The sequence below is a fragment of the Camponotus vicinus genome, unplaced genomic scaffold (assembly GCF_025532165.1).
Source record: "Camponotus vicinus isolate PSW18456_S1 unplaced genomic scaffold, iyCamVici1.0 SCAF_11, whole genome shotgun sequence".
NCBI lineage: Eukaryota > Metazoa > Arthropoda > Insecta > Hymenoptera > Formicidae > Camponotus > Camponotus vicinus.
In genome coordinates, this window is record NW_028141947.1 from 15,729,585 (window position 1) to 15,739,794 (window position 10,210).

The 10,210-nt window shown below is 32.1% G+C and overlaps 1 protein-coding gene across 4 annotated transcripts; it reads left to right on the forward strand.

The window, feature by feature from the left end:
• Nucleotides 1-1,279: 1,279 nt before the first annotated feature.
• On the forward strand, nt 1,280-10,125 carry Ars2 (arsenic resistance protein 2). 4 transcript variants are annotated; one of them, XR_014435604.1, is made up of 17 exons: nt 1,280-1,425; nt 1,875-2,012; nt 2,150-2,449; nt 2,743-2,937; nt 4,211-4,277; nt 4,368-4,615; nt 4,704-4,876; nt 4,938-5,060; nt 5,158-5,399; nt 5,550-5,690; nt 5,773-6,018; nt 6,109-6,279; nt 6,415-6,677; nt 6,767-7,042; nt 7,251-7,373; nt 9,214-9,286; nt 9,360-10,125. XR_014435604.1 is itself a non-coding variant. In XM_083081288.1 (16 exons), the coding sequence occupies exons 2-16, from the start codon at nt 1,894-1,896 to the stop codon at nt 9,439-9,441; spliced, it is 2,769 nt and encodes a 922-aa protein (XP_082937414.1). In that variant the 5' UTR covers nt 1,280-1,425; nt 1,875-1,893; the 3' UTR covers nt 9,442-10,125. The 4 variants fall into 4 exon arrangements, 3 of the variants coding, with proteins under 3 accessions (XP_082937414.1, XP_082937415.1, XP_082937416.1); XM_083081288.1 differs by lacking the exon at nt 9,214-9,286; XM_083081289.1 differs by lacking the exons at nt 9,214-9,286; nt 9,360-10,125 and adding an exon at nt 7,625-7,834.
• Nucleotides 10,126-10,210: the final 85 nt, after the last annotated feature.

Genomic DNA, 10,210 nt, shown 5'->3' on the forward strand with positions numbered 1-10,210 from the left:
GCAATATAAATGTCGCAGAACTATGCGATCACTATGTATGTATACCATACCTTGCGTATCATTCCATGTACAAGGCGAAACTAACGATTCATTGTGTAATAATGATACCCGTGATCGCGTGTATTTTTAGAACATACGCCTGTTGTAATACATCGCAGTGCCTCCTCCTAAATATCAATATCCTGAATGTAAAGTAGTCGTATAATATCGGGAAAAGCACAGGATATATGAAAAAAATCTCATCGATGCAGATGTTATCTCGGAATGAAGATTTCAATTGGCTCATTATCGCGTGCTGCATCCGCGTTAAAAAAAAAAAAAAAATTAATCATACGATCCGCGAAATTCGCTTACCGGATGCGAAAAAAATCTTACAGAATAAATGTGGATAAATTTTACGAAACATACGTAATGATTAATCTCTGTGCCCTCTTTGCCATTTTCGATTTCTCTGCAAAAGTTTTTTATTTACATCGCATCCAATAATTGGGACGTATATTATAAAAATTCTAATATGGGTCTAAAAGTATAATTTCATTATTTTATGTGTGCAAAATTTTTGCAATAATATGTGAATAATTTTCCTCTCTAATAAATCATATATATTTTACTCTTCTATTTTTTTATACAAAATATTTTCTGTATAATAATCTATGTCGATGAAGGAAAACAGATAGTGATATCTTTAACAGATTGTGATATAAGTTATATGATTAGTGAGATCCATAGTATATTTATATCACGTTTATCAGATTTTTAATCAACATATAAAGAGAGATAGATATTTTATAAAATTGTCGAAAATTTTTTACAAACGCTACATACTCAATATATAGGTTATAGATTAATGATATAAATATTAATCGAAACAAACCTTTCCAGACTGAAATAATGAAAATAGTCTAACAATTCTTCTTAAATATATTCATTCAATAGATTCCTACGTGTTTAAATTTCTCGTATCCGCGCAATGGCGGACAATAGAATCGATAACACGTTGTTAGGACGCCACATGCGCGCTGTCTGACACGTATCCTTGTGCGCATGCGTGCGCAAACATCGCCGCCCACGTGACTGACTTTCCCAGGTATGTTCGAAAATTCTATCCATGGAGCAGATTAGTTTCTAGTTGGCTAATGGAGACAAAGAAATCTTTACTCCTGATTGGTCGATTAAACGTTACTTTATCCTACGAGTAGTATTTCCGAAAATACTTCTAAATTTATTGTCTAGCGTCTAGCCCTCTAGCCTGCTAACGCTTGAGTTATTGATTACTGCTCATGCGCGGATTGGTCATAATTCACACAAGTGCAGCAACTGCAGCAAAGTGTAATGGAAGGTGGAAGTCGGCTGACGTAGGAATCAGATATTTCTGGAATTTCAATTGAGTACGTTCTCAGTTTTTCATCGACTGGTACATTCGCGGTAAGTGAACTTGTTAAGTTATATCGTCCAATATTCCATAATCTTCTATATCGTGTCTCCTCGATGCACAAAGTATCGGGTAAGGCACATTGGATATAATAGTTGTGCATCGCGCTTTTCGAAAAGATGCTGCTCGATCTTCGCCGGCATTTTATTAACGATGGGTACTTGTTTGTATAGAGAAGACGATTTTATAATTGGCGGTCTCTTTATTTATAACGTTAAATTTAGCGAGTAATCGTATATCGAAGCATAGTACGGCTATAATTACTTACATAACCTCTAAAAAAATGTCTCAAATTATTGTTATATATATAATCATTATACGTAACATCCTTACAAAAAAATCATTAAAAAATCAAAAATAATAAAAATTATATATATATATATATATATATATATATATATATATATATGTATACATATTTTTTTTTAAATTTCTTTTTCAGGCGTTCAACACTGCAGAACATGGCAGATTCGGATGATGAATATGACAGAAAGAGACGTGATAAATTCAGGGGTGAAAGAACAGAGTCGTATTCACGAGAACGCAGAGATGACCGTAGACGTGACGATTGGGTCGATAGGTATACATATTTCTCTTTTTGTTTTACGCATAATGATAAAAAAAATTCTTGTTTCCTCTTTTTTTCCTTTATTGTTGATATGTTTATATATTTAATCTGAAGAAAATTGCTAAAATTCCTCCTTATCTCTTTTATAGTAGAGAATGGTCAAGTCGACCTAGACAGCGTCCCGATTATCGCGAGTATCGAGGTGGAGGAGGTGGAGGACGCGATCGTTACAGTCCTGCGAGATCTCAAGACATACAACCACCCTTGAAAAGAATGAGATTTGAGTGGGACGAAAGACCAAGATATGGTGGCCATGATTATTATGGTGGTGGTGGCGGCGGCGGTAGTGGTGGTGGTACTGGTGGTGGTGGAACTTCTTGGAGTCCGGATCATTATCCCCCTCCTCACCATGGCAACCATCACTATGGCAATCACAGTAATAGCAGCAGGTTCGTTTGTTTTGTCATCGTAATCATTCTCTTCTTGATTTTTGTGAATTATAATGAATGGTAAATAATGAGGAGAGCAAGATTTACAAGGATTGCTCCAAAACAGAGTCGTTTGACTCCAAGATTATTAGCTAAATTAAGGTAGTATTCATAAGTATTATAAATATATGTTAAAATTTACTGATTGTAATAATGACAGTCATTTATGTTATCTTACATTATATATTACATTACATATATATATTACATTATTAAAATTATTTTAGCTTATTGTGCGATATTGTTTTTTTCAGTCGGGAAGTAGCTGGAAATTTCAGTAATTCGAATGTCGAAACTCAACCACCTATGATGTCATTCAAAGCGTTCCTCGGCACTCAAGAAGATACTATTACTGATGAAGAGGCTATTAAACGCTACAATGAGTACAAATTGGAATTCAGAAGACAACAACTCAATGAATTCTTTGTCGCTCATAAGGATGAAGAATGGTATATTAATTTTTATATTCTTTTTTTTCACATTTAAGGAGTTGCATGTAGAAAATTGAAAAATTTTATCGCGGCATTTTTGACAGATGATGAAATGGAATTAATTTCTACAGTGGCTGAAATATTGTTAAATTTATCATGTAAAATAGTAAACGTCATTGAAACTATAATTTTATGCAAGAAATATGAATATACTTAAATAATGTGGCCATTGTAGGAGATCACAGAACTCTGTCCACGCATGTACATATATCGCTACATGTCTGGTGGAGGTGGATAATTTATATAATCTTTGATAAATTGCAGACGCATACTGATATGTAGCTAATTTCAAACAATATGACCAGTTCTGTCTATCCCTACAGCGTATCGCCGTCATCGCCTTATACCTTGGGTCATCTCGCTCGTTTATTTTCTCGTACGATATTTTATGAATTTCGCGTTTCGCGCATCGCTGAAGACACAAGGTGCCTGATTAGGTAGCTAAATAAATTGCGAGCTGGGCGCGCAAAGCCCAAAATATGCTCGCGTATAGGCCGCGTTCTAAACCCGCTATTTATTTATCACGCTCGAGTACTATACTTGTCTATAAGACTCTGAATCGACGAGAAAACTGAATGCGAGTAGAAATATGACTGCAGGTGAGGCTTCATTCTGTAACCGACAATGCATGGTATTATACCGACCATGCTTCGGATATATTTAATTATGATATATATGGATTTGGATAAATCATGGAACAAGGATTCGCAACTAGTTAAAACTCGTACAACTTTTCGTTTTTTAATTTATTATAAAGGGCGACACAGCTAACGAGTTTGAATACTTCTTACTAATGTATCATTTTTTCTACCTGTCTACTTTCCTCTACACATTCTATTGAGAATAATATTTTTAATAAAAGTTGTACCATAGGTAAAATGTTTATAATTGATATAAGACTCTTGTTCTTGTTTTACTTTACGAATATTTGTATGCATATGCGCAATATGAGGAAGCAAGATGCTGAATTTTTTGCTTTTACTTATGTGGTGCATAAAAAATTATTTTGCAACATTTTGTATTTGTCATATTTGCATACACAAATTTATATGTAGAAAAAAGACGCTAATTTTCATCCGCGTTGTATCTTTTAAATTACAGAACTAGCTGCATCACTGAATTATACATATGTGTATTCTTATTCAAGACTCGTATAATATCGTATAGTATTGTTACACACTGAATTGTTTTGTGAGCATTCACTTATTATGTTTTTTCTATTGATCGCCAGGTTCAAGATAAAATATCATCCTGAGGAATCAGTGAAAAGAAAGGATGAACAAGTATCAGCACTTAAGGTAGCTACAATATTAAAATATTAAATATTAAAATATATAAAACATTTTTCGATTTTAGAATATTTATCTGGAATTCTATTCTTATTGCAGAAACGCGTGGACGTTTTTCTGGAGTTGCTAAACTTGGGAGACATTGAAAAAGTGTCTGTCGATGCCGATCAAGCGGATGCATTGCTACATCTTTTAGATGCAGTGGTTATTAAATTAGAAGGAGGAACAGAAGAGGATTTACAAGTTTTAAACATCAAACCACCTAAACCTATAATAGCTAAAGATGTCTTGAAAGAAAAAGAAGATAATAAGAATAAATCTTCTGTAGAAAAGAAATCCGAGAAGAGGTATTATATGACATTAGATATTAAGATATACATAAGATATGAAGAAATTCAAATATATTCTATTATTTCTGTATTTATCTTATTTCAGTGATGAAAACAAAGATGAGCATAGCGAGAAAAGTTCCAAAAATGATGATAATGCCATGCCAAAAGTCGAAAGTTCTGAAAAAGATGAAAATGCGATATCTGATTCTGATAAAATAAAGCAAAACGATGATGAATGTAAAGACGTGGAAGAAACTGCTAATGACGATAAGCCTGGTATGTATATCTGAATATTTGACTTTCCATTCCAATATTACAGTCTATCTTATTGCAATAGAAAAATCAGAGAAATCGAGGAAACGTAAACGTACAGAAAGCAATAGCAGCAGCAGTAGCAGCAGTAGCAGTAGTTCTTCTGGTAGTGACAGTAATAAACCAGACACACCGAAAACGGAGATTCGTAAGTATAATTAAATAGATATTTCTTTACCTAAATTATCATTATATAAAAGTATTGTATTATTTATTTTACTCAAATCATATATAATTATTATTAGCTGCCATTGAAAAAATGGAGGTTAATAATGAAGAAACTGACGAAGGAGATACTAAGAAAGAGAATCAAGAAATTAAAACGAAAGCAGAAGTTGCAAATAATAAAAAATCTACAATTGAGCCAGAAGCAGTAATTGATTTAGCCAGTGAAGATAAGGATAAGGAACCTAGAGCTCTACATAAAACAAGCAGCATTTTTCTTCGTAATTTAGCACCTACGATTACCAAAGCGGAAGTTGAAGCGGTTAGTTGAAATATTACCTATTAATTATTAATAATTAACTTATAAAGGCTTTAAAAAAGCTTGTGAATAATTCATATTTTCTTTCACTGCAAACTCTTCTGTATTAATATTATAATTATCGGAACTTAAAATAATATATTTATTAAACAGATGTGCAAGCGATTTCCTGGATTCTTACGTGTGGCTATAGCGGATCCGCAACCAGAGAGACGATGGTTCCGTCGTGGTTGGGTTTCGTTCGAGAGACAAGTGAATATCAAAGAAATTTGCTGGAGTCTAAACAATATTCGAGTGAGTTTATTCGTGTGCGCCGTTATTATTAAAATAGGAATTTAAGAATACTTTTAAACCTTTTTTTGTTTCTTTAATACAGCTACGTGATTGTGAACTTGGTGCTATAGTAAACAGAGATTTATCACGACGTATTCGATCAGTGAATGGTTTAACATCTCACAAACAGATAGTCCGACACGATATTAAACTCAGTGCAAAAATTGTTCACAACTTGGATAATAGAGTGGGATTATGGAAGGAAGAAAAAAAGGACGAAAGTGCATCGAAACAAGAAGAAGAGAAAGAAAATAAGACCGCTCCAAGTAATAATGAAGTCGAGCAAGCTGTAAGTAAAATTTGTATATTATATCTCAATGAAAGTGCTTGTGGACGTAGAAATGTAATTCGCTATTTAATCAAATTTTCTGTCGTCTAGGCTTTCGGATTGTCATCTAAAAATCCGGTATTGAAAAATATAACAGATTACTTGATAGAAGAAGCTTCAGCCGAAGAGGAGGAGTTACTAGGAATGTCGGGTGAGCAAGAAGAAGGTCAATTGGGTGGTGATGGAGATAGTTCCATTGAAAGAGATCCGATTCTAATCAAGGTAAAATAAACAAATTCGTACAAAGTGGCGATTGATAGAAAATAACTTGTTGATAGAAAATAACTTGTTTGAATTGATAGAAAATAACTTGTTTGAATTATATTTTATATGCATGTTGCATCTTTGTTTTTGTAGGTGTTAGACAGATTAGTGTTGTATTTACGAATCGTTCATTCTGTTGATTACTACAATCATTGTGAATATCCAAACGAAGATGAAATGCCAAACAGATGTGGAATAATGCATGTGAGAGGATCGCCACCCACCGCCAAAATTTCCAGCGCTGAATTATCGGAGTATTGTCGTAACTTCGAGAGTAAAATGTCTGCTTTCTTGCAACCGGTCGCCACTTTATCCACTGAAGAATTCGACAAGCTAGGAGCGAAGAATGCAGAAGCGTATCCTTTTTTGACGAATGTACAAATGTGTAAAACGCTAATCTGAAAATGATAATTTATCATGAAATATTTTCTTAATATATGAATAGTGAAGTCGAAAAATTCGTTCAAGCTAACACCCAGGAATTATCAAAGGATAAATGGTTGTGCCCCCTTAGTGGAAAAAAATTCAAAGGACCTGATTTTATCCGCAAACATATCTTCAATAAACATTCGGAGAAGGTCGCTGAAGTGAAAGCGGAAGCTGAATATTTCAATAACTATTTGAAAGACCCAAAGAGGCCTCAGCTTCCCGAACATCCCGGTAACAAGGCTCCATTGAGAGACGGACCACGCGAGAATTTTACACCGTATGGTTGCAGCTCGTAAGTATACAAAAATCGTCGGCATTTAAAAATATTTAACGAGCAAATCGTGTCTATATATATAATCATCATTATAATATACATATTATAAAAAGGAGGCGATACTTTGTGTAATCGCACTAAATGCATACGTTTCTTGGAACTGTATGAAAAATTTAAAAAATAAATATCGTTAAGATATTTTGTATAAATATCTCTGTGTTTCCAGATTCGGAAATTACGGTGGCGGATACGGTGGCAACAGGGGCAATTACGGTTCTGGCTACGGTGGCGGATTCGGTGGCGGATTTGGCAATCCGCGCTCTAATCGTGGTGGATTCAATCGAGGACGGTAAGATAATTCTTTCTTCACAATACAAAGAATCAGTTTTTGTTTGATATAAAGTAAGTCACCAATAAAATATCGAGCGATTTATAAATAAAAATTGAATAAATAAAATGAATTTATACAGCGTTAGCACATGTCAGTTTGACACATTGATGAAATTCGTACTGGAATTAAAACAAAATTTAAAATTCACAAATATATTACCGGTCCGGTCAGGTTAGATAGAGTGAACGTAGTGATGCAATATTTTACAGGGACGCTCCGGATTCTGCGTCAAGACCTATTATTAGTTATAATGACTTGGACCAACCAGACATGGACATGTTTTAAATTTTATCGAAATCTATGCGAATATATTTTCTCTCGTAGAACAAAGCAATCATAAAAAAGTGCCAATATCATATACATATACAGGGTGGACCATTTTAACCTTTAATGGAGAATAACTCGAAAACCAAGCCCGGGAGAGAAAAATGTTTCAGACAAAAGTTGTTTAGTTTCGAGGGGGCCATAAGATGGTATCATTGGTTTGACCTTGAAGAGTTATTTGAAGGTCACATGAAGGTCACCTTCAATTTCTTAAATAGAATCTACTATTTGTCATTGCATATTCTTATAGCTTATCTCGAGAGCTTTCCAAAACACTATAATGAAGTACCTTTTCGTTAAGTACTTTTTGAGTTATGAGGCTTGAAATAATTTCTTAATTTTACATAAACCGTAAAATATCTTGTAAAATATTCATTTTTCGATTATCTTACCTTAATACTTTTATGTACAAAATAATGAGAGGAATCAATTGGTATAAAGAAAACACATAGTTGTTTTTAAGAAAAAATATGGAATTGTTAATTGCAAATTCCATATTTTTTCTTAAAAACAACTATGTGCTTTCTTTACACCAGTTGATTCCTCTCATTATTTTGTACGTAAAAGTATTAAGGTAAGATAATCGAAAAATGAATATTTTACAAGATATTTTACGGTTTATGTAAAATTAAGAAATTATTTCAAGCCTCATAACTCAAAAAGTACTTAACGAAAAGGTACTTAATTATAGTGTTTTGGAAAGCTCTCAAGATAAGCTATAAGAATATGCAATGACAAATAGTAGGTTCCATTTAAGAAATTGAAGGTGACCTTCAAATAACTCTTCAAGGTCAAACCAATGATACCATCTTATGGCCCCCTCGAAACCAAACAACTTTTGTCTGAAACATTTTTCTCTCCCGGGCTTGGTTTTCGAGTTATTCTCCATTAAAGATTAAAATGGTCCACTCTGTATATGTACATGATGTGTAATACATTAATGATAAAAAAAGAAAAAACAAAACTAACCATTGTGTTACAAAATCAGCATAATCTTTTACTCAAATTATTTATAATACAGCCCAGATTTATTTAGACTATGCCTTGAAATCAAATATATGCACAAAAATAAATAAAAAGAGAAGCAAATCTCTAAATCTCTTTATATATATATTTTTTTGTTTTTTATTTTTTTAAGAATTTTAAGTCGCAATATATAGACAAATCAATTAGCATACAATGCTATTTAGAATGAGTTCGAAGATCCGCTGATATTGTACATTTATGAATAACAAATAAACCTATTTGTAAGTTATTCTAACATTTTGTTATTTTATTTTATCCCATTTCCGCTTGAATCCTATGTCCGGTTGTCGTGCGAAAGTGATATGATATATTGATCCAATTATATATGTGGCACGAAAAAAAATTATTATTATTATTATTATTATTCATTATAATAATATTTTTGAAAGCTTTGTTGGGAATTACTTGAATTATTCAAATTATATAAAAATTTGTTTCCTCAATATAGATTTCGATATAGATGACATATGGAAGATATAAAACATATAAAAAAATGTTTTACACATACACATGCAAACAAAGTAATAAAAAATATATAATTAATATTAAAATCATCATTCTTTTAATTATTCTAATAAAAATTTTATATTACAGTGGCGGCGGCGGTAGCGACTTTCGGCCAGTCATACATTATCGAGACCTCGATGCACCTCGAGAACCGGACGAATTCCTGTAAGATGATTAAGTAATGTCTACAAGAAATACTAATCGAATACAAAGATCTATGGACACTGCTTAAAAGCTCTTGTGGAAAAGATTTTAATATTTCTTCTATAAACAATATTCATATAAGTATACGTTTCGTGCATACTCAGATAGCCAACTATCTGTCAGGTTGTTGTTATATTGCTAACAATTCTTGGCAATATGATAATAATATAAATAATTACGCTTGGTTATCTGGATACATTAATAATTGCTATAATCAATTACAAAAAAATGAGTTGTTTAACTAAAATGTTAAGCAAATGTATATGAATATAGAATATTTTTAAAAAAATGAGAAAAAGATATTATTAAAAAGAGAACATTGCTTTGCCATCTAAAAAAAACTTTGACAAGAAAAAAATTCAAATCCAATTTGAAAATAACATAAAGAATTTTTATTATGTATTTTACATATCACTTGAATTTCATATTTTTGAATTTTAAAAAATATAAATACTCTATAAACAGTAAAATATGCACCAAACAGAAGAATTAACTTATTCTACATAATCTTTTCTTTTTATTTTATGAGGAATATGAAAGAACAATATTGATTTATATATAATCTTAATATTTATCATTCACGATATATACATATGCGACTAGAATGTAGAATTATATAATAGTGATATAATAAAAAAGATTCTCCGTACTATTTGCCGTACTATTTTTTATGATTGTTAAAGAAATTAAATGTAAAGAGGAAGAAGAAAGGTGTGAGAAGAGAAAAATGAGAC